Source organism: Protopterus annectens, chromosome 1.part2 (assembly GCF_019279795.1).
Source record: "Protopterus annectens isolate FY-2018-M chromosome 1.part2, PAN1.0, whole genome shotgun sequence".
Lineage (NCBI taxonomy): Eukaryota > Metazoa > Chordata > Ceratodontiformes > Protopteridae > Protopterus > Protopterus annectens.
The window spans coordinates 683,631,932-683,657,939 of record NC_056727.1 but is presented as its reverse complement, the minus strand read 5'-3'; the positions used below and the strand labels follow the sequence as shown (position 1 = coordinate 683,657,939).

The 26,008-nt window shown below is 35.4% G+C and overlaps 1 protein-coding gene across 2 annotated transcripts in view; it reads right to left on the bottom strand.

Moving 5' to 3' along the window:
* PLD5 (phospholipase D family member 5) overlaps positions 1-26,008 on the bottom strand; it is a 3,174,406-nt gene that overhangs the window by 2,134,578 nt on the left and 1,013,820 nt on the right. For both annotated transcript variants that reach the window (XM_044058368.1, XM_044058376.1), the window contains one exon: positions 6,857-7,040. In XM_044058368.1, coding sequence (XP_043914303.1) covers positions 6,857-7,040 — 184 coding nt within the window. The remainder of the gene's footprint in view (positions 1-6,856; positions 7,041-26,008) is intronic.

Sequence of the window (26,008 nt, the reverse complement as noted above, 5' to 3'; positions counted from 1 at the left end):
CAGTGGCAATAAGAACAACATACAATACTAGAGGGACTAAATAGACACAAACGTGAATACTAGAAAACATATTTCAACATAAACTAATAACATAAAACAAAACAAGTTTAACTAAAACTTGAGACTAGAACATCTCAGTTAAACACTCAATGTAAGGTACCAAACTGTGTATTAAAATAAATAAATAAAACAACAAAAAATGATGACAATGAACACAATAATAAACCTACAAACTATGAAAACTAAAAAAACTGAAGGGTAACCAGCATTGCAAAACATAAACAAGGGCCAGGAGCTATCTGTGAAGGGGGTGGGCCTTCAAATGTGGTTTCAGGGATACTGTATCATGTAATCCATATGTCCTTTATGAGCTTGCAAGGAAACAATCCATCTCAATTCACATAATTCAGTTCTATTCTATAGATCTCCCATTCCAAGATCATAGCAGCAGACCTGTAAAACAATAAACATGAAAAAGTGGGAGGATCCAAAACTAATAGCATGCCTTGCTAGTGCATTCCTATGATTGAACATTCTAATATCAAACAAATGCTCATGTATCTGCTCCCTAAAAGACCGACTGGTTTTCCCCACAGAGAAACAATGACAAGATACACACCTGACTAAATATACTATGTTTGCTGTAGAACAGTATGCATAAAAAGAAAAATTATACAGAATCCCAGATGTGGAGTGCTTAAAGAAATTGGCATTTACATAAATAAATCTACAATAATTGCATGATCTGCAAGCATAAGTACATTGTCAGCCAGCTGTAAAGTAGGTGCCTGACTAGACTTCTTACAGCACAACATTTTTTGAAGAGATTTACTATTTCTAAAAGAAAACGTCAGTTCAAACCCTACCACCTTATTCAGTTTCTCATCAGGAAGCTAAATATTCCAGTGTTGCCTAAAAACATCACACACCACTTTAACATTAGACAAATAGAATAAAGAAACATTGATCCTTGGTCAATCAGCTGGACAGCTATTATTCACTGAAGGTGGACAAATGCCAGAAATATATGGTCTGGCATGACCCTGTTATACTCCGAGGTGTTAAGAAACTATGAATGTCATCATTTATATAATCTGTAAATTTCAGCAGGTCACTAAACTGAGATAACTGATGACTAAATTTAGTATCATCAGATACTGGTCTGGAAATCCTTCCTCATACCCTGACCTTTCACAATATTCCTAAAGATATGCCTCAGATGCATACTCTTCCTACATTTTTGGGGGATGATGAGAATAATAAAAAGCAATAAAGATTATAAAATGAAGTAATTAAACATTATGAAGAAAAAACACTAACATGGAAAATGAAAACTAATGATAAAAAATAGTGGAATGTAATAAAATAATGTAATGAAACAACATTATTATGCAAATCCATGGGAAGATTTACAGAAGAAGTGATAAAAGCCATTAAATTAAAAAAAAAGTAGTCCACTAAGATTGTAGAGTGTCAGGATTTCTTATGGAGGCTGGTAAAGTTACTGGTAAAATGGAAATACATTTAAAAAGAAAATTGAAAGAGTGTGTTTATTTGGAAGGGAGAAAGAGACAAGAGAGCACTTTTTATGAAATCTAAAGGAGTGGTTAAACTGGAAAAAGTTGTGTGAATGAAATTGTTTTGAGACTGTTGATGTATACAATATAGATATGAATATGATTATCTATGGATATTATAAAAACAAGAAGAAAGGATATGTGAGAATGTAGCTAATAAGGGGATTTATTTTATGCAATCTGTCTTATTTAGATTGAAAGACTGAAATAACATTTATTTACTAGGAAATGGATTTTTGGCTGATATATTGAGAAAAAAATAGATTATGGTTGTGGAAGAAGGAGTTGGGATCAATTATGGTAGAATGATAATGATGATGTATACAAGAATATATAAATATGCACCCCCCATCCTGCACTACAGTGTCAGCAACTGATCTACATGATGTGAGAATAGAACCTATAGCCTTCTGGACAAAAAGTGAGTGAACTATCTGCTACACCACTGGCACTGCATAAAGTATTTCCAGCTACATAACAATTTAATTTTGTTTACTTGGGTAAAACACTGATCAAAATATGAACAATTGCCAATTTAGTCCAGGACACAGGGATGACAACAGTCTTATATACTGTAAATAATTATCTGCTACTTAATAAACTAGACAAGTTTAACTTTGGGCATAAAAACTGTTGCCTGATTTAAGAATAACTTACAAAATCAAACTTTCCAAGTCAGTCTGGCCTTTTCTTCTTCTGATGTAGAAACATTTAATTTTGCTGGACAACAAGTGGCATTATCTGTATAGACATTACTGTATTTAAATTTATACTGTATACTGACAATATATATTGGTTATCAAGTCTGATAGGTCAGTCAGAAAAACAAAAATAAGAAAAAAGGTACACATGAACTTCAGCAAACTATTCGTGTGCAAAATAAATAAATAAATGTTTACTAAACTCCAATAAATGAGGTGTCATGCTGTTTAGCGCGCCCCCCCCAAAAAAAAAAAAAAAAACAATTGATCCTACCCAACACAAATAATACTAAATGAATTCTCAAGGATCCTTTAGTCAACAACTTTCTAATTGTGATTTCACAAAGATATCTCTGCCTCATTCTTGATTTATCCCCTTCATTTAAAACTATATTCCAAGACAAGCCGCACACAACATCCTTTCTCAATTAAAATTCTGGCACAATGTGTCATATATTCTAGAACAAAAAAGCAGGTCTAGACATTGCAAGAAATTTGTTTATCAGAAGATTACTGTATGAACTGTCCCTTATCATAATCCTCTCATTATGGAATATGCTCCTACTACAGAAAATTGTTGACAAAATATGCATCTTTATTTACTTCGTAAGTCTACTGACTGCTGTGGGATTCTAAAGCAATTTATTTGGCTGCCAGTGACCAGCAAGGTTACCCTTCTGCTTGATGGTCTGCTATAAATATATTACAATTACATCACTGCTCTCAATGCTACAGTAAATTGTTGTTAGTTAGGACTACACCGCACTCCTTCAGAAACAACACTTATAATTCACTTCTGCTAAAAAGACAATATTAAATATGCTCGAGTTGCAGGAAGAATAGGCAGAAGTAAAAGACCCCATGACACTACAAAAAAGAATGTGATGTTCCCTGGTGTCCAGGCCAATTTAATTAAATCAGTACGAGTATCACCTTGTTTCTCCATTAGAAAGTGGTCACAGGCTTAGGGGTACTAACCCATAATTAAATAAATAAATTGATAAATAAACAGGTAAATAAACAAACAGGTATATGTGCAATACATGCAAACTATGTCAATCAGATGTCTGCTAAGTAACAGAAGAGGTGGAGAAGGATTAAAGTCCTTTCATGCAATGACATTATCTGAAGTAATTTCTTTCTTAAATAATATAATTATATAGTAGCAATAATTCATGCCTTATTTTGGGTAATACAGGATTTATCTAGTCATGGCTGGTTTTATTTGGTAACTTGGGTTTCATCCCCATGATCACACTATAGTAGTCCTGGGTAAATCCTGCATTACCAATGCCTGAACTTGAGTTATTACTTACATAAAAAGCATGTTATTTTGATTTATCTTGAGGTGACATTCTAATGGCTACACTGCTCAGCCTTGCACAGCATATTACTGGTCATGGCTATACCATTCTCCCTCAGAAATAACACTAGCAGACCACCTAACTCCTCAAAAATTCAATTAGCATCCTGGCATTGCATAGCACAAAATATGCATATACATGAAACATTATCTAATTTTAAAATTTTAAAATTAACCTGAAAAAAACATCTGTTCAAAGAGAATGCATTCAAATGCTGTAGCATTTTGCCATCTACAGCATTAGTACACAGTCATATTTGATCATGCCATATATCTAATTGTATTCCTTCAATATATCTGACAAGATGAATCTTACAATTCTATTTATTTATTTATTTATTTATTTATTTGCAGTTGGTTTACCAGGATAGTCCATTGGGCCAAAAAGAACCCATTTTCAATGGAGTCCTGGGGAGAAAAGCTCCAAAACAAAGATTACAAAAAGATTACATTAGTTTACAATTTCAATCATTTGTAGATTAGAGACAAATCTTTAAACAATGGTAACAAAAATATTACAACAGTTTAAAATTTCAGTCATTTGTGGGTTACAGAAAAAACAAAACAAAGATTAAACAGTTACAGTGATAAGTTATGGGTTTTATTTTGTAGGAAAACTAAGATATGAGCAGATGAAATAAAGATTCTTAGGTTAAGTTCTGTATAGGAGCAAGCATTGCTGTTGTGTAAATATATAGTTCCTTGAGTGGAATTGTAGGGATTGTCAAATGATAAGATGTTGTTACAGTTGGCTAAATTGGTGTCTAGTAATATATGATATAGTTGTTTGTAGGAGGTGGGGAATAGGCTATGAGGGGTGGGTGCAGGAGCATTCCCATGAGGATGTTAAATGTGAGTGCAGTGATTTTTTAAAGGCAGGGAGTTTGGTGGTGATACGGATAGAGGGAGGAAGTGAGTTCCATATGTGTGCCAGGGCATAGGATAGGAGGTTTTGTCCTGGAGAGTGAAGGGGTTTGTACAGCTCTATTAGGTTTTGGTTATTAGATCTTAGGAGTCTTTTAAAGGTAGAGTTGAGAGAGGGACAGAGGGAGGGTTGAAAAATTAGTTTGTGAGCAAAAGTGAGCTGAGTATATGAGAGATAGTGAGGAAGCTCTAGCCAATTGAGTTTGTGCAGAGATGTACAGTGATGGGTAGATGATTTGTGGCTGGTGGCAAATTTGGCAATCTTATTATAACAGGAGGACAGTTTAGTTTTGAGAGATGATTGTAGGTTTGTTAGGAGAGGGGCACCATACAGGAGAGAGGGGATGAGAAATGTAGTAGCAAGAGTGATCTTTGTAGATGTAGTGAGGAATTGATTGTTACGGTACAGCATGCCAAGTTTTTGGTGGTTTTTTTATGTTTAGTAGTAGGTGGCTTTTGAATTTAAGCTGGTCATCAATCTGGACTCCTAGTAGTTTGGTTTCAGATACTAGTTTGAGAGGTGTATTATTCTGGCTAGTGATGGAGAATAATGTACTATCAAAGGTTGTGGTTTTTTAGGGGGTAAATACCATAAGTTTGGTTTTTGATGCATTGAGTGCTAGATGATTGTCCTTCATCTACTGTTCTGTGGTAGAGAAGGCATCTTGAGTTAGATTTAAAAGAGTGGGGATGGATCTGGCTGCACAGATAATTGTAGAATCATCTGCATATTGAATAAGTTTAGCATGGGGAATTGAATGGAAGAAATCGTTTATGAATATATTGAAAAGGAGAGGGCCCAAGATGGATCCTTGGGGGACACCAGTGGGTGTGTTAAGGAAAGTGGAGATGGCTTTTTTCCACTTGACAGCTTGTTGCCTGTTAGAGAGATAGCTGGTGAACCAATTGAGAGAGGAAGGGGATAGGTTTAGGTTAGATAGTTTAGTAAGGAGAAGGTTGTGAGAGATAGTATCAAAGGCCTTAGACAGGTCAAGAAAGAGGGTAGATACAGTGGAGCCAGAATCTCTGTCTTTATTTACAGTTTCCAGGAAGGAAAGGAGGGCAGTCATGGTACTGTGACCTGGTCTGAATCCGTGTTGTGTGGAAGTTAATAAGTTATTATCTAAGAGATAGGGAAGGAGTTGAAGATGGATACATTTCTCTAGGAGTTTTGATATAGGAGAGAGGATGGCGATGGGACGAAAGTTAGTAATATTGTTATTATTGCCTCCTTTGTGCAGGGGAATGATGAAAGCCCTTTTCCAGAGTTTGAGTACAAGACCTTCTTGCATAGAGCGATTGATTAGGATGCTGATGGGGAAGGCAATGGCTTCGGCAGCTATGCTGAGGAAGGATGATGGAATGTTATCGGGGGCATTGGAGCATGGTTTTAGCTTTTGAAGGAGTTTTCTTATGGTAGAAGTAGGAATAGGTTTTAGGGAGAATGATGGGAGTTGGGAGGCTGGAGATGAAGGGGGTGATGATAGGGAAGATGCAGAAGTAGGGGGTGAGGTGTTATTAGAGAAGGATGAGGTTAGCTTGGAAATAGAGTCTATAAAAAATGAATTGAATTGGGTAGCCAGATCTATATCTTGTGCATTTGGGTCTGGGCTTGGGTTTTCTGTTGAGCCAGGTTTTAGGAGGGTAGTGATGCCTTTCCAGAATTTTTGTGGATTGGTTTTGTGGTTGTTTTGGAGTAAGGAGAAATAATTCTGTTTATCAATTGTGATAAGCTTTTTAACTCTATTGCGAAGTGTTTTGAATTCATTAAGGGTGGTGGGAGTTTTGTTTCTTTGGTAACGTGACCATGTTTTGTCTCTGAGTCGCATAGCGGTTTTTGTGTTTTTTGTTAGCCAGGGGGTGGTTTTGTTACTTATTCTTTTGGTTTTTATGGGGGCAAAACTATCCAGCAGTTTTAGGAAAGTTGTATTGAAGTGTTCAACAGCATTATCTAGGGGTAGAGTTTTTAGGGGGTTCCAGTTTATTGATTTTAGGGAGTCAGAGAAGGCTATTGGGTTGAATTTTTTTAGATAGCGAGTTTTTGAAAATGTATTTAAAAATAAGCCTTTGTGACAACTTCACATATGTTTTTGTTTCCAAAAATATATGATTTATTCCAAAACTTACATGTATATATAGCTTTTGCTGTACAATAATAGTGGTTATTTTTGAGTTCATATTAACATAGTAATAGCAACAATGTTATTGTAAGCTAAAATGTGAGGAAAAGAAGAGGTCATATATTTTCCCATTTTCATCTCTGCAACGAACACATTAGAAGACCTGCTTACCTGCCATGCTAGAGGGTGACTGTAACCCGAGAATGACTCATTCAAATTCCAGCTTGAAGACACAATATATACACTCTTTTCTGCCATGTCTAATAAATTCATCCATCCTTGGAATAGAGAGAGGTGAAATGGAGCATTTTCCGTGTAGCTGAGGCCTTCTGGTATATTTTCCACCAGTACAGCTCTATTAGAAAAAAAATAAACACTGCTTTAAGGTATTAACATCATTACTTGAATAATATTACAAATTATACAATGTTAAGCTCAAAGTAATATATATGTATATATACATACATATATGTGTGTGTGTGTGTGTGTGTGTGTGTGTGTGTGTGTGTGTGTGTGTGTGTGTGTGTGTGCGTGTGTGTGTGTGTGTGTGTGTGTGTGTGTGTGTGTGTGTGCGTGTGTGTGTGTGTGTGTGTGTGTGTGTGTGTGTGTGTGTGTGTGCCTGTGTGTGCGTGTGTGTGTGTGTGTGTGTGTGTGTGTGTGTGTGTGTGTGTGTGTGTGCGTGTGTGTGTGTGTGCGTGTGTGTGCGTGTGTGTGTGTGTGTGTGTGTGTGTGTGTGTGTGTGTGTGTGTGTGTGTGTGTGCATATCTATATATATCTATCTATATATATATATATCCATATTAGTACATCAGAGTTATGGCACTTCAAACTGCGTATGGTCAAAATGTTTTTCACAGAGATTGTGCAATAGCGGGGATCAGGGAGTTCATCCTTTCCACACTGCAGTGTGATCTTGGAGTTGGCATTTATATTTGACAGGAGGCTGCTGGGGGCTTGCCCCCTGCAAATACACAGATTTTTGTATTTTTTTTTTAGTTTCTGAACTTAACAGATCTTCAATCATAAGGTCTAGAATATATGCAGTTCAAAGTTCCCTAACTTTGCTATATTAATATGGATTTTTACATGTGTGTGTGTGTGTGTGTATTTATATATATATATATACACACACAAACACACAGACCTATAATTCTTGAATTTATCAGATATGCAGTTTGTCAAAGAAAAAAAAAGCTGATATATGTGTGATGGGATCTTGGAGATGGTATAAATAATTGGAGGACAAAAAGAGGTTTGCCCCCTGCAAAAAAAAATATTTTTTTTTCAATCAACTGGTCATCAAGTATTTGTGCTCGAACACTTGTCATTTGATTCTTTGATTTGCCAATGTATACTTTATAAACCTAAATATATAACAATATTTAGGCAATGTTCCTTCAGGCTCCATTTATTATGTCCTGTCATCCTCACTTTACTATGCATTTCATCAGGCTAATAAAGACCACACATTCTCATTCCATTTATATAGAATATTAAAATCAAATAACACACAATCACCCATCAAAATAATTTCTTGTTTTTACATAATTTATAAAAATTATAAACCACATTACTGTCACAAAATATGAAAAATGTTAAAATATGTTGTTCCAGGTTGAACATAAAACACTTAATGTTAATGTTTTACTGTGAATTCTGTTCTAGATTTATCGAGAAAATGAAAATCCCCATTCAAAACAGGGGATATTGTTTGCAGACAGCTTCAACTGCCAATATTTCCTGTCTAAAAACTTTTACGTTTTCACTTCTCACTAACAATTTAACTTGTTTAAGCACATGAAATAAATCTCTTAAAATGTGTGTGTGTGCGTGTGTGCGTGTGTGTGTGTGTGTGTGTGTGTGTGTGTGTGTGTGTGTGTGTGTGTGTGTGTGTGTGCGTGCGTATGTGTGTGTGTATGTAAAAGAGAGGGTGGAGTTGGTTTAAAACTGTTTATGATTTGAGTGTTAAATGATATCCCTTAAAGTTGTTATAACAGTATCTTATGTAGCAGGATACAGAATACTTCTGATACAGTTAATTATTAAAATCATATAAGATGCACTGGACCAAACTACTGTAATGAACAGAATACAGCATAGTTTCAAAGTTATTTAAGAAGTGACTGTAAATAATAATAGCTGTATTGCTGTATTGCTATTTACAGTTATTTTAGTTCATACCACATGCAAGGAGTGTTTCTGATTTTTTTTGTGAGCCAAGGTGTATATAGTGCATTGATTAAAATACAAAAATCCAGTCTAAAAATGTTTTAAGAGTACTGTGAAGGATTTTAGTACATAATGTGTTAGATTAGGTCTTAGAAGCAAATAATACAGACTGTAACTGGATAAGCAATGCACTGGGGACTTTTGAAAAAGTATTTATTTTATGAATTGATTATTAAATTATTTAAATTATTTTATTAAAGAACAGCATCTTATGAAAGCAGATTTCTTAATCTGCAACATGAAAGCATATAATATTCTAGGTGGACTGGCAATGTGTTCAGATTATTAAAGAATAAGAGAAAGGGCCACAATGGCTTTAATAATTAGTCTTCCTCAAGTTACCATTTAAGATTTTTTTGTTTTGTCAGTTCAGCCTGAGTGATCCAGCCCAGTCAGAGACAGAAGTGGACCCAGAATGCACTGGCACAGTTTAAGTGAGATTACAATGATATCTCTGCACTTATGAGTTTTAGCCACTAATGGACTTATGGTAGAAGTACCCTGTGGTTGCATTTGATGCTAATATACCCTTAAAACATTGTTTAAAAGATAGTTAAGTGACTTAGAAAGCAAACTAGCTCAGGCCACATGCAGAGTTGGGCTTACTTGTCAGCGAAACTGCAGCTAAAAAAGCATAGAAGGAATGTCAGTACAGTTTATTCAAGACATAAAAATCAAAGGTTATTACAATTATAGCAGAAGTTGCAAAATATTTTCTACATGTGAATAATATTATGTTGATTTTGTGGCATGACACTCTAAAACTGAGGGGCCTAGGCATATGACCAAGTTTGTAAATCAACAGAGCTGCTATTTATAGGGATTTAACAAATGTAGCACAACATAAGCCTGTCCATCTGTGTGTGTTAAAACTTTTTTTTTTATAAAATTTCAGTGCGGAGTCTGCATGTCCTCCCCGCGGTTGGGTGGGCGCTCGAAAGACATGCGTAAATGGGCATGCCTTTGTTGAAGGTTGAACGTCGTGCTGGCACCTCGCTGTTCGTGAAAATCTACTGGCAATCATTAGCAGACCGGAGTTCCACTGTGTCGACCCCTAACTGGGAAAAGCCAAAATACAACAACATTCAAGGAAGGAAGATGAACTAGAAAACAAGACCAGTGGATTGTTCAAAGTGTAGAATAGGAGAAGAAGCATTGTTATGACTTTTTTTATGCTAATAAATGCAATATTGATGTAAATATTGACAAATGCTTGTTGAAGGTAGTAGGCCATGTAGTTCTGACCTAATGTTAACAATGTTACACCTTAGACAACATGAGCTTTTGTTACCTCCTTGCAAAGACCGAGTAAAATATGTAGAAATCAGTCCAAAGGCAGATGATATTCACTGGGTTGTGATTTAATCCAAGCAAGGATGGTGAAATACAAATTTTTAATGAAATACTGTTGGGTTTAACAGAATGCAGCTGAAGCAATGGAAAAGAATGGGTATAAAACAATAGCTGTATGACAATGCTGCAATAAGCCAGGGTAACCTGTAATAAAACATTTTACTCCTGCTAGACAACATGTATGAAAATGAATGACTTTATAAAAGTATGGATGCATGAATAAGTATGTACAATAAAAAAAAGGAAACAAATTAGCTGAATGTTTGAAAAAAAGGCCTTCAAACAGGGACTCCTGCATTTGTAAGGCTTATTGTTCTTCAGGAGCAAAAAGGGGTTAAAGGAAGTATTGATGGACTTAGGCTGTCACATAGCTGGTCAAATGTCAGGCAGTGAGAAATCTAACTCACAGAAAGTAGTGCCAAAATTGAAAGTCCCAAGCACAGTAGGAAAGGCAGAAAGATCAGAAGTCTAACATGTAATCATCAACAGAAGATGAGCAGGGCGATGTGGGGGAGTGACTGCTTACTCGGTTCCTTTTATATTCTTATTTTCCGATGACTATGTCAGGAATAGTGAAGATGCAAGAAACATTACTTTGAAGAAACTGAGGGCAGCCATATAAATGAGCAATTAAGAAAGAAATTAAAAACAGAAGGCTTTATCAAAAACAGTAAATTATTTTTCTAGATGAGAAGAAGAGGTTAGATGGGCACATCCTACATGCCCTCTGGGAAAAAGTGTAATGAAGGGAATATTTTAACATCAGTGATGTGTTAGGAAATAATTCTGGTATGCAGTACCTTTAAGATTCAGATTCCAAACTGAGGATGCATTGGACATTCTGATAGCAGCGGGGTGGGCACAAGGCAAAAAGTTAAGTTATGGGACACTTGAGATGCATTTAGATACTTGTAGCCTTTTTTTAGGAAAGGATGCTGCACTATCTCTGCATATCACTGGCAACACATTTTGTAGGCAAGATACTAGCACTGAAAGCTGAAGAAATACTCTTAGACCAACAATAGTTTTTTGGTGGGTAGGATGCAGAGTTTGAAATGATTGCAGTCATTGTTCATGAAATCATGGGACTTTATTAAAAAAATAGTGTGCTTTTTAAGGAAGAATGCAATCAAATAGGTATCAGTAAAATGAATCAGCTCATTGGTTCAGGAGGATACTTCCCTCATTATGAGGAAAGGAAATACTCTGTCCTGCTGCAGTCTCAGCATGTACAGTGACAGGCATTCAGCATGCAGTATGCGGACCACAGACATGCACTTGGTCCTGCTAAGCCATGTCAATGTGGAAACTTGGAAATTATCATGAGATGTGCAGATACAAGCAACTTCAGTAAGAAAAGCATAGCAAGCTCTTGCATCTGCAAGTGCACACCTCAGATGTTGTGATAATGTTTAGGGCTAGGAAATGGGGGAACAATAGGCATGAGGAAAGAGGAAGCACATGGAATAAGATATAGAAGACATTTTAACAAATAAATGCAAACAACTCCAAATTGCAGATGATAAACCTATACCTGCCACTATACAACAGGTCTAGTAAATTGAACAAAACAAAATAATTAAATGCAAAAACAGCACAGGTTTATTTATTTATTTCATTTATTTCTTGATAACAGGATGAAGGAGGTGCATGAACCTTTTTAGCCACTGCCCAGGCCACAAGGCAATGCAAGGATGCATAGCAATTTACTCTCAATAAACACAGCAAATGCTAAATGCAATAATCTAAATGTACAAATTATTTGAAAAAGCTGAAAAAAAAAACTAAAAAACACATATAAATGGTAAGATCCCTTAGGCCACAGTAATGGAGAGTATTAAACCTATATAGGCATATGCACAAGAACGCCCTAGCTATTCCATATCAGTTGTAATGAAGTGATTTGTGGAGAGTTTAAAGAAGGTGCAGGTACAAGATGCAATAAATAAAGAATAACGAGTCAGCCGTCATACCTAATACTCCTGCATTTATATTAATTGCACAGACATTCCTTTAATTCGCTTTTTAAAATAGACGAGATTCTCCAAGGCTTTAATTTTGTTGGGTAACTTGCTCTAAGATGCATGGGGTGGTTTATAAAAGGACTTTTTGCAAATGTCTGGAAACATGTTGGGTCTAATTAGCTTAAGTGAGGCATTAGATCACAGAGGGTTGAGTTTTCATGCACAGAAAGCATGCTTGCTAGACAAGGGTAGTATCTATCATTGAGTAATTTAAATGTCAGGGGATAAAGTGACCAGACAGTAGTGCAATAATTGGTAGGGTGTACTTTAATCGGGGATAAGAATATTGATGGCATTTGCCTCACAAGCTTAAGTAGAATGGAAATAAAGTAGATTACTTTCAACTGTTGTAAAACTTTTGAAGAGATCATTGTTGCATGGAAATGAAAGGCATGATTGTCAAAGGAAATAGGAGGCTGACACTTAATACAGAAACGGAGAGAGAGAGATGGTGACAGATGGTGCTGTACCCCAAGCCAGTGTACAAACATCAGGAAAAGAGGGCGGACTGACAATAATGACATTGGAGAGGTGTGGTTCTACATGTTAGTGTGATAAGGCTTTAAAGTAAAAGTGGGGGAGTCAATGATTACATAATGGAGTACAAGGGGTCAGGTTACGAAGAATGGGGAGAAAGGGTGAAGTGGTATGAGTGTCGGTACAGATGTTATTCAATATAGCCTTAATCCTGCTGAGGGCAGGCTTGGAGGAAAAGTGGGATAAAAGGAATATTTTTAGAGTTACTTGATTTATTGATATTCCAGAATGTTTTGGATCAATCAAGTATTGAACTTGCACATTTCTGTAGTAAAGAGCTATTGTTTCATTAGTCAGAATTCTGGTAAACCATTTAAAGTCCTGACAGCATTTGTGTTTAGAAAAGTTTAGTGGATCTTTTTCCACACTTTCCAAGCACTGTTTTCTGTTTCTCATCACAGTCTTGTTTCTATTTCTAATTGCATCCCTTATGTCTGTGGTAATCCAAAGGCTTCATGAGGATTCATATGCTCTTTGTTAAAGTTGTAGGAGATTGTCTTGAATTAGTGAAAGTAGACTGTACAATGTGGATAGTGTGTGTGTGTGTGTGTGTGTGTGTGTGTGTGTGTGTGTGTGTGTGTGTGTGTGTGTGTGTGTGTGTGTGAGAGAGAGACGGGTCAGTACAGTTATAAATTTCAGACCAGACAGTATAAAATAATTCAGCCTCAAAAAGTTTCAATACTAGAAGCATTATTTTGAGGTCATGAAAGCCAGTAAGATATGATGGGGCTACCATCATGGAGAATGCTGAGAACAAGAGAGATACAGTATAATTTAAGGCATGTTAGTAATGCTCAGATTGAAAGGTGATGTTGGTATAAAACTATGGTTAAATCTAGTACTTTCTTAGACTATTTGTGTTAGATTTAGGTTATTAAATAGTGTAGTAAGAGTATGATACATGGAGAATTCCAGCTGGGGTTGAGGTCCCTACAGAACTGGAATGGTTGAATGGTTAATGAAAAAGTTCATACTGAAAAAGACAAATAAGCATTTTGTCTTTAAGAATGTAAAAAAACTGTTAATTGTGGGTGAGAAAATGACACAATAATGGTAAGGATACTGGGGTAGCTGGGAATTGGAGTGGGAGGGGAGAAAAACAGGAAACAGTAGAACAGGAGTATAAGCAATCAATGTGAGCACATGCACTAGGCTACCATCAGTGTCTGAAATGACACAATACAAAAACTATCAAAAAACAGAGTAAGCACTAATTGCACTGGATCTTTAACCAATTAAATAAAATTATAGAATAGTATGTATAATTGACAGTTTAAACACAGAAAAGATGTGAGTAATGTGTCAGGTAGCAGCATAGAAGTTAGACCAATGGTGGCAAATGACCACTCCTGGACACAGCACTAGAATCAAGATCTGCTGAAGGGGCAAGCAGTCAAATAGGCTCTGAAGCAGAAAACAACCAGGAAAGAGGCAAACAGTAATCGGTAGGACAGTAAATAAAGATCCTGGAAAGACACTTTATTGCCCACTAAAATTATAAATGCAGAAATATAATGGCAGCTACTTATTAGCACCACCAAAATGGAAGGCCATGATATGTTTTAAGCTGTTTACAAGCTGTATCTGGCACTCTTGACTTGGTGTTAGCTGTAGACATTTCTTGACAAAATTTCAGAATTAACTGAATACTCAGAATTAATATGTGTATTAAATATCTGCAATGAAAATTCTGCTTTCCTTCTACTTGATACAAGTATATATTGGATAATGTCAGTGAACAAATCACTAATATCTTATGTCTTGTGCATTGTTCCTGCTACTCAGCACAGTAAAACATAATGATAAAAGCATTGCCTGCCTACCAGGTCTGAGGCATTCTAATTTCAAATGATCTCATAACTACAACCATAGTGGTTAGGAAGTGCAAGTTGTACTGTCTAAGTTATATTTTAATTATAAAACTCTGCAGGCTATAATTATGTAGCCAATGATGGTAATAAAAGAGCTTTAAAATTAAGGAATGAATTAAATGCAAAATTTATTGGAAGGACAAATTTTGTAAAAGGGAAGCCATGTAGCCCTTTATATAAGCAACGGAATCAAACCAATTTAACCAGTTAGCTAACAAATAGAAGATAGGTACTATGGGTCACCATGGAAACAGGAAAGAACAACAACACCATCTACAGAGTGGTTATATCAGGCCTTCCCCTCATATGGTTGAAATAACAGAAATTGTGATAAAAATTCAGTTATTTCTCACTGAGACTAAATTAACTCAAACATACGACTGCAACCATTATAACAGATGGATCATATCTTGACAAATTACAACACATGGACTTCTAAGGACTAGTAAAACGAACCTTTTCAAGAATGAATAGTGCTAAGCAGTGCTCTTAAAAAGGAAAGCAATAAAAAGGATTTCAGAGGGGTAAGTGAACAGTCATTCAGAATTATGTGAAGACCACACCTTGTACTTCGCAACAAACTTAAATTTAGGTTCCAACTAGTCAAACCAGGAAGCTCCAGATTTCAGCAGGGCAGAATTCTGGAAGAATCCGATGATAGTCTGTTATATGTGCTCTAGCCAGAGGCATCTAAGTGGATTGGTGGAATAATGAAGAAATGTCAAATCTGCCAGCGATGACACAGTTAGCTTCTGACAATACATTATCATTGTCAAACAAGATGTCAGTGGATAAGAAAACATGATTAACTTTTAGGAAATACAATGAAACACACAGGGAGTAAAACATCAAATGGTTTCAGTTAAATCCTGACAGAGTAAAAAAAGACATTCAGAAAAGCCTAGGTGCAAAATGAAGAAAGCATAACCCTTTCAGCTGAGGCCTGTGTGCGATACTTTGTACCTATGTAAGAGAGGAAAGAGAGGCAAATATGGTAACAGAAAGCCTAAATAAAATATTCATTTACTTAATTGTTTACTTGTTCATTTACTTATTTGTTTTCTTCATATATATATATATATATATATATATATATATATATATATATATATATACGTGTGTGTATATTTATATCAGTAGAAGTCTATACAGAAAGGCTCCAAATTTCTAGAGTCAAAAAAATACTTTGTATGTATATGATTAAATGCATCATAAAAAGTAACATATTATAATATGTTAAAACAGTGTACTAAGGATTGGGTATAAGTAACAGTGAGTTTATGCGGGTTCATATTAAATTAAATGCTGACACATCTTCATCGAACCGCAAAAACATCGATCGTCCTGAAACGCGAAATCTGAAACGTCGAATCGTCATGGTTGGCCCTTCTGCGGTATAGCTCCGTAAGGTAAGTGTGTGATAGTTACGGACCTTAGGGTTAGGGTGCGGGTTAAGGTAAGTGCACAGATGGTAACGTATGTTAGATTTAGTGTAGGGTTAGAAGTAAGGTTTTATTGGATGTATGTGTGTGGATTATTTAGTTTGTTTGGGTATAGCATTTTAAGGTAAATGTGCGATAGTTATGGACCCTAGTGTTAGGGTGCGGGTTAAGTTAAGTGCATACATGGTGGTATATGCAAGATTTAGTGTAGGGTTAGAAGTAGGGTTTAGTTTAGGGTTAGAAGTATGTATGCGGTGGGAATGGGACAAGTATGACATTTCAAGTTTTTGAATTTCGCTGTTTAGGTCGTTCGGTGTATTTGTGGCTCACGGAATATGTGTCGGCGTTTAGGTGTTCGGGTAAGTAAACATTCGTGTTTTTAATATGAACTCGTTTATGCATGGCTGGTGTGGTTTGGTAATGAAGGTAAAGTGACATTGCATGCTTAAAATTAATTTCCTTTCTTGTTTCTATTTTCTGCTTGGAGCACTGTGTACCATGTAAGTAATAATGGGTATACATATTTATTATTATTATTATTGTTTGTGAATGATTTTTGCTAGTCTCTCTCATCCCCCCACTGTATCTTTATGGGATATGTTAGCCTACTGGCACACATAACAAGTTATTTCATTATTATTATTAGTAGTAGTAGTAGTGCTATTAAATACATTTATTAATTGTGATTCAAAATACAAGAAAATGTTCATTCTGATAAATTAATTTGTGTTGTTCATTATAATTCAAATCTAAGAAATTATATAACCTTTTATATTTCACAGTACAAAATAAGTGAAATAGCACTAAGTATGTATATTACATACAATATGCAATGTCAGGAAAATATTAATCTCTTCATATGCAGTCTGATTAAGTAAAAATTCTAGTAAAGAATTCACTGTGGCTCAGCTGGAATTGCATCATTTGTTTGTATTTCCTTTTTTATGAACAAAAGATCGTTAGCATGTCTACAAGTAGGGTTTTATTTACAGAGTTAGTGGCAGGATGAATCAGGCATAATTATAATGCTTTCTGTAGCTGAAGTAATTTCCTCTTAGTTATTCTCATTGTTTCTTCATTTTTAGAGAGTACTGAAGCATGGAGCAGGAGTGCTTTTTTCTGACTATTTTGCATAACTTAAGATTTATTCATTTAAAATATGGGTAATTAGGATTGCTTACATTTCTCCCATTTGTAGCTGTTTAGTTGTGCATTATTATGAATTTGCATTTAGAATATTTTATCACTGGTGATGTTCGTTTTACATTGAACTCATAGATTGGAATCAGGAATTGTTATTTACGTTTTTTACTATTGAACTTTCATTGCGTACTATGACATATTAACATATGACATCGGAGGTACATGCAACATATAGAAATAGTAGCAAACAGATTGTAGGACTATGGTGGTTAAAAATTAATTAGGGTTACGAAAGTTTAACAACTATGGTTACAATAGTCTGTAAACAAATAGTCCATATTAATTACAATTCTGACAATGAGGGATTTACATGAATGAATCAGCAGATGAGCAAAAGTACACAGATATATATACTGTCATATCCTGTCATGGAAAAAATGCCACCACACTTTGGATACTTAGGATACTTAGTACTTAGGAGGCTATACTGGTTGAAATTAATCTGGTGAGTATTTGTGATAGAAAGGGCAGCACTACTCATTTTAGTATAATTGCTTAAATGTGAGGGTTAGCCCAAGTACATTGTGGAGCATGCAATAAATGAGGACTATGATGACACAAGTGAGGGATCTGTGTGCTGCAGTGGAAAGACTTGGAAGCGATAATATAAGGAAATGAAGGTGCCTGATATTAGGTTTAATGAGGTTTGGGAACAAACCAATTTGTCCAGGGACATCTTTTGTAAGAGGTAGAGAGAGAGTTGAATAAGGATGGGTAGTGGGGGTTTGTTGGAAAAGGGGGTTAAGATTATGGAATAGAGATAGGCTTGATTAGTTTTTGGGAAGGGAATGGTTAATTTGCTATGGGGATTTTAGAGGAAGTGAGGTAGATGTAGGGTGGGACTTAGGTGTTTTATAGGAGTGTAACTGGGAAGAGGAATCATATTTTGGTGGGGGCAGGGTGAATGGGGTACGCTGTCCTGATGTATGTTATAAGGATTTTACATGTTGTGGTTACAAGGTTATTTGTGTTACAGTTAATATTTGAAAGGATGTAATAAAGTTATGTTTGAAATTAATAAAAGTTGTTGAATGCCATTTGGTGTCATGTGTATTATTGAAAGGAAGTGGGAAAAACGGTGCTGTGAGTTGGAGAAACATGGTCAGCAGTAAGATTATGGTACAAGTGACATACAAATGTTTACTTAAATGATGTTTCAGGGACATTGAAAGACAGTTTTTCTGCAATAAACCTAAGATGATTTGATAGGTTGCTAGAGATGGAAATGGAGAGTCATTTGGTTTCATTTGTCATGAAGATGATTATCCTATGAGCCTGCTTCAGCCCAAAATGTTGTTTGAGGACACAGATTGCCATTACATTAGTCAAAAGTTGTCAGTATAGTGGCATTGGTATATTGTGTAATTGTAGAATTGCCAGAGTGTTTTCCCATGTCAAATGGGATAACTATAAAAAGTGGGTGACTAACTATCAAGGCCTGAGTACTCCAATGAAAGTAGTCCTAAGGTTAATATTACTGCTATCCCAATATAATGTCAAGGTTCTAATAGCATTCAGGTCAAGTTAATGACTTAAGAAGTTCAGTGTGGCAATTTGCACAGTAAAGTTATGGTTTTATATTATCAAGTACTTTGGATAAGCATAGAAAAACTGCTTAAATGGCAATAATTACATTTAGGCCAGACATTAGGTATTCCAAAATGTCTAGTAAAACTGCTTTTCTGCCAATAGTTTGACCAAAAACTATATTGACTTCTACCAAAAAAGAAGAGAGCTGGTTATGAACGAAGTAGCTTTGAAGATGGCTCAAGAGTGAAATGGGTATATCTTCATTTATTATATTCATCCTGCAACATTTATTCAGGGAGATCACAGCTGTCTTCCTCCAAGGTTTTGTTCAAGCTTTTCTTTGGCGATCACTTGAATCAGTACATTGAAATAAAAACTGGGATGGTACCAGTTCAACCATTTTAAATATTTTGTAGAAGACTCTGTATTACTTAATGTAGAAACTGGATTTAAATTGAATGATGATCCATTAGAAAACGTCAATGTTGTCACTGGTTTCACAGGCATCTTTCTTGGTTTTGGAAATTATTATGTCAAAGTTCTTAAACTGCCTTATATTGAGACAAGTAAAGATTTGTGATGGGAAGTGACTTGCTCCTAGGGGTTAGTGGCTGACAAGTTCCTATTCCAAATGGCTTAGAGTCTGATTTGGCTGCATTTTAAAAGGAGATAATGTAAACTTTTTTTTTGTATTATTCGTTTTACTCTGGAAAAATTTAACATGGCAAGAAACATTCACAGTGCTGATTTATTGGTGAGGTATAATTTCCACAGATTGTTACTATGCACAGTCATTTTTTTTATTTCCCTTCACAACTATGGTAGATAAGTGAACATTGACCTTTATCTACGGGTAGATGGAAAGGAGTCTAGGAGCTTGTTGAATATGTAGAAAAGTATTCCTGGCAATGTCCATCTTAAGAAGCCACAGAAGAGACCATTCAGTTGAAAAGAGGACCGAGTTGAAGGCTATGTGGTTGAGTTGTTTCATGTTCCTCTTACATGTAAGCCAGTGCAGTGTATACAGGCAGAAATACTTAGTGAAGCTAGAACAAGGTCACCTGCAAAAGGAAAACAGTTTCCTTTTGATTGATCAACCAAAAAATAAGCAAACACCCACTAAAAACTAAAGACACACTTTGTCTCAATACTGGTACTGTTAGAGAAAGGTTTTTCATAAGATAATGTGTAGATTTCTCATCAGTGGTCTCCAAAACCTCTTGCCCAGTATCTAGCTATGAATTCATCAAACCAGGTAAGTATAAAAAATTATTATTTATTTTTAAAAATAGGAAAGTCAGCCTTGGCTTTAGTGGGGTATAACCCCTCACTCTAACTTGTATAACAACATAATACAAAACTTATGGAAAAGGGGGAAATAACGGAAACGTCACTAGTTCAATACTTAGAAGGTATGAAGAGTTCACAATCAATAACTCATTAGCTTTCTATTCACTAGTAATTAATTCCTGCAGGTACAGCGCTCCCCTAACAAGTACTCTTTTTGTCCCTTGGATTAATTCCTAGACTAGCAGACTAGTTATACCAGCTAGTTGAGTACACACACACACACACACACACACACACACACACACACACACACACACACACACACACACACACACACACACACACATGAACAGTGCACAGTATTCCACTAGTTTAATTTTAACTATACTGTATTTTTATTTATTTTTACTTTTGTTCATATGAGTTAAAACACAAGTAAACTTTGAATTTTATGACACTTATTATTGGATAGAATAAGGTTTTTAAAAATTTTCAAAGTTCTTAAAGCATTACAATTACTGATTGGAATCATGTTGTGATTGGTTAACTAATTGTATGGAGGGTATTTAAGTAAACCAAACAAATATGTTGTGTAATGTCTGAAGAAGCCTTGAACGAAAACGTAATTTGTTTTTTACACCATTAATAAAGTATTCTCCCTCGGGCTTCATTGTGTGATCGTTCGTGACATCTGGTTCTCTGATTTTGTGCCTGTGGTTTATTTGGTTTGGAGTCATTTTGGGCACATCTTTCTGTTGGAATCCCTAGTTTAATTGAGATACTTTCCCAATGCCCATGCATGGATATGCACAAATGTACACAAACATCCACCAACACACCCACATATGCACACACACGTGCGCACGCACACCCATACACAAAGACACACACACAGACACAAAACCATACACACAAACACACACATAGCTCACACATCATGAAAAAGTCAATCATGTTAAAACAACCATGTAATCTAAAACACATAAACACGCAAACAACATGCTTGTCTAATGTAGCCATCAAAATCCCACATGGCTCCAAAATTTCTAGAATGATATCTGAGATTACACTTACTGTAACTATCAAAGTAGCAACAGCTGATTTTATTAAGAGTAAGTTCTCTGGCAACTCCAAGTTACTTCATGTCTAATTTGATGTGAAATGATTATGTTTCTGACAAATATATATATATATATATATATATATATATATATATATATATACACACACACACACATATATATATATATAGATATAGATATGTAGATATATATATATATATATATATATATATATATATATATATAAATATATACAGATAGATAGATGTGTGTGTGTGTGTGTGTGTGTGTGTGTGTGTGTGTGTGTGTAAGCCACCTGGTAGTATGAACCTTGGCTCTAGATGATTGTCGCTGTTAAATCTGTACATACATACACACACACACACACACACACACACACACACACACACACACACACACACACACACACACAAAACACACACACACACAGATTTTTTTCTATTTATCCCAGAAGGCCAGTGGCCTGTTTTCATGGAAGACCGGAGGTGGTATTTATAATGCTAGGGGAAATTTTACCAGAGCATCAGGGAACTTCCCTTACTCTTGGTAGTTGGGGAGGGGTGTTGGTTACACATCCTGGCTTCCTGTTTCCTGTCCAGGAGTGGAGGCAGCCAGGAGGAACAGGAAGAAAATATGGATGATTTAGCTTTGGCTGAAAATGAAGTGAAGGTTGATGAAAATGTAGTTTAAATGGCAGAATCACTACCAGAAGATTTTTCTGATGCTGTGGGTGCAGAACAAACAGTGATATTGGAAGAAAAGGAAATTGTAGTTGTAACAAAGTTGGATTCAGAGGAAAACTTTCAGAGGAGATTGTTTGAAGGACAGACAGTTACCTCTGATAATACATAATTACAACTCTCCAATCGGGAGGGTTGCAGGATCATTATTTGGAAGGAATGGTAAGCCAAAGTGAACCAGAAAGTGCAGCAGCAATTTCATGGAGTGACATCATGCAGAAAACAGAAGAAGAAAAAGGAGAAGAGACTGTGTCAAAAAAAGTTCAGGAGACAAAACTTATGCCCAAACTGTGGGAGAAGGAGCAAAGAAGAAAGACGAAATAAAAGAAACAAAAATGAAGTACACAGTATGTATGAGCTTTAAAAAATAAGAAAGCTTGGACAGGTATAAGGCTTGGGACTCTGTCATAGCACCGCTGGGTGTCAAAGCAAAAGAGATAAGAGCATTCATTTTAATTAATAAAGAGACTTTTTGTAACTTGATATTTGAGACTGGTCAGGCCATGAAAAATGTTTTGGGTGCATATGAGCAAACAAAAAATATTTATCCATGGTCAGAATATGTCATGAAAGCTTTTTATATAAAAAGAACAAAAAAAATAATGATCCAGTTTAGAACTGAAGCTGAAAGAACATTTGTTAACTATATATTAAGAAGTAACGGACACTACAAACATATATGATAAAATAGGTTTATGGACTGGGGGATGGGAATGTGGAGTTATACTGAAAATGGAAAATGAGAATGTTATGCATGTACCTATTATTATTGATGTTCGTGGTAGAAGGGGGGTTGTCAAATACAAGGGTCAGCCAAAAACTTTTTGTGGAAAAATGATCTAATCAATGAATGTGATAAAAAAGATGTTATTTATGTGATAAAACGGGGCATAATGCAAAAAAATGTGATTTAAAGTGAAATAAAATGTGGCAGTATTGGTCATTCATGGCTAGAATGTGAAATGAATGTGCAGGAAAATGAAATGAAAATTATGTTATGCAGGATAAAGAGATAGTAGAATGTGTTATACAAGGAAATGTACAAAAATGTAACTGATAAACAGGTTATACATGAAGGTAAAGAAAGCAACAAGGAAACGGAAACAGAGGAGACAAGTGAGGAGGAAGCTGATTGGTGCACAGTAAGAAATACAAATAATTTAATAGGGAAAAGAGTTAAAGAAAGGAAAAGAAAATTCAAAACAATGCTTAGAGAAACTAAGAAAGGAAAGGGATAAACATTTTATTATACCAACTGTTCCTAAAAGCAGAAAATATTAACTTTAAATGTGAACAGTATGTAAAATCTTAAAAGGAGAATAAGTATATTACAATGGTGTGCTACAGTAGATGCACATATTATTGTTTTAGAATATATCAGATTATTAACAGAGGAAGAAAGAATACAAACTGAAAAACTTTAGAATGGTGTTGTAGTTTGGAACATGAGGAAAGAAACATGCTTGGGCATATGTATATTATGTCAAGAAAGCATTACAATATTAGATGTAACAATAGTGGAACTAGGAAGAACTATGGTAAGAGACGTGAGATGGAAAAAATATGTGTATAGAATTATAGTTTTACAGTATATGCATATGTAACAAAAAAGAGAGAGAGAAATGATGTTTAAAAACATTCTTAAATATGTTTGTGTAAATACGGACATTATAGCGGTTTAAGAATAAGGGTGATGTGTAGAGCTGTAGTAACTACAGATGGATTAAATTGATCAGTCACAGCATGAAGTTATGGGAAAGAGTAGTGGAAGCTAGGTTAAGAAGGGAGGTGATGATTAGTGATCAGCAGTATGGTTTCATGCTGGGAAAAAGCACTACAGATGCAATGTTTGCTCTGAGAGTGTTGATGGAGAAGTACAGAATAGGTCAGAAGGAGTTGCATTGTGTCTTTGTGGACTTAGAGAAAGCATATGACAGGGTGCCTAGAGAGGAGTTGTGGTATTGTATGAGGGGTGTCAGAGAAGTATGTAAGAGTGGTACAGGATATGTATGAGGGTAGTGTGACAACAGTGAGGTCTGCGGTGGGAGTGATGGATGCCTTTCAGGTAGAGGTGGGATTACATCAAGGATCAGCTCTGAGCCCTTTCTTATTTGCAATAGTGATGGACAGGTTGACAGACGACATCAGACAGGAGTCCCCGTGGGCTATGATGTTTGCAGATGACATTGTGATCTGTAGTGAGAGTAGGGAACAGGTGGAGGGGACCCTGGAAAGGTGGAGATATGCTCCAGAGAGAAGAGGAATGAAGGTCAGTAGAACTAAGACAGAATATGTGTGTGTGAATGAGAGGAAGGATAGAGGAATGGTGAGGATGCAGTGAGTAGAGGTGGTGAAGGTGGATGAGTTTAAATACTTGGGATTAACAGTTCAGAGTAATGGTGAGTGTGGAAGAGAGGTGAAGAAGAGAGTACAGGCAGGATGGAGTGGGTGTAGAAGAGTGTCAGGAGTGATTTGTGACAGACGAGTACCAGTAAGAGTGAAAGGGAAGGTCTACAAGAGGGTAGTGAGACCAGCTATTTTATATGGGTTGGAGACAGTGGCATTGACAAAAAGGCAGGAATTAGAGCTGGACGTGGCAGAGTTAAAGATGTTAAGATTTGCACTGGGTGTGACAAGGGTAGACAGGATTAGGAACAAGTATATTAGAGGGTCAGCCCAGGTTGAAAGGTTTGGAGACAAAGCCAGAGAGGCAAGATTACGTTGGTTTGGACATGCGCTGAGGAGGGATGCAGAATATATTGGGAAAAAGATGCTAAGGAGGAAGCTGCCAGGTAACAGGAAAAGAGGAAGGCCTAAGATAAAGTTTATGGATGTGGTGAGAGAGGACATGCATGTGGTTGGTGTGACAGAGCAAGATGCAGAGGACAGGAAGAAATGGAAACAGATGATCCACTGTGGCGACCCCTAACAGGAACAGCCAAAAGAAGAAGAAGAAGAAGATAGTGGTGGGTGATTTTAATTATAATTTAAGCAAAAATAAGAGCAATTATGATGTTAAAATGGCTAAAGAAATTATGAGAAGTGAAAAGTTAAGTGTATGGGACAATAACCACTGAAACTATAAAAGGAATGAAACTAGGACAGGAATTGGTTATTGCTTAATATCTGATAGTTTAAAAGTTATGAAAAAGGAATTAAGTATGCTGGATTTTCAGATCATGTGGCAATATGGGTTAAAGTACAGGAAAATGGAGAATATATAAGAACAGGAAAAAAGGATAAAGAGAATTAAAGAGAATGCATTAGATTTAAGAGGAAAAAAAAGAACTTGTGGAATTATGGAAAAAATCATATGACTATGAGGGGTTTTATGAGGCTTGGGCTGTTTAGTGGCTTAATTTTAAAGAAAATATAAAAAGGTATGTTTAGAATGTATAAGGAAGAAAAAAAGAAAAGAAAAAGGGAGATATAAGATATTAAGTCAAAACATTTAGAGACTTAGAGAACAATTCCTTTTATAAAAAAGAAAGACAAATATATAAAATTAATCAAATTAAAATTAACTTGTTATATAAGCAAAAATATTGTTTACAAGGAAAGAAAGAAGAAGGAACACCATATATGAGTAAAATAATAAAAGAATGAAAAATAATAAGAGAATTAAAAAATAAGGAAGGTAAGCAAATAAGACAGAAAGAAGGAATATACAAAATAATTTAAGAATATGTATTGGAATTATTTGTTAAGAGAGAAGAAAACAAATAACAAATTTATAAAGGTGAAAATTTTAAATAAAGAAGATAATGAGTATTTAGAACAAAAAATAAAATGACCATAAAAGAAATGAATTAAATTCTAAAAGATACTACCATGAATTCTGCAACAGGACTGGATGGAATTGAATATGGTATTGTATGTATAAAGAAATGAAAGAGTGGTAAAAAACTATTTATATAGAAGTTATGAATGAATTGTTAGAAACTGGAATTAAAGAGAAAGAGATATGTACAGGAATTATAACATTTATATTTAAAAAAGGAAATAAAGAGGAGATAAAAAAA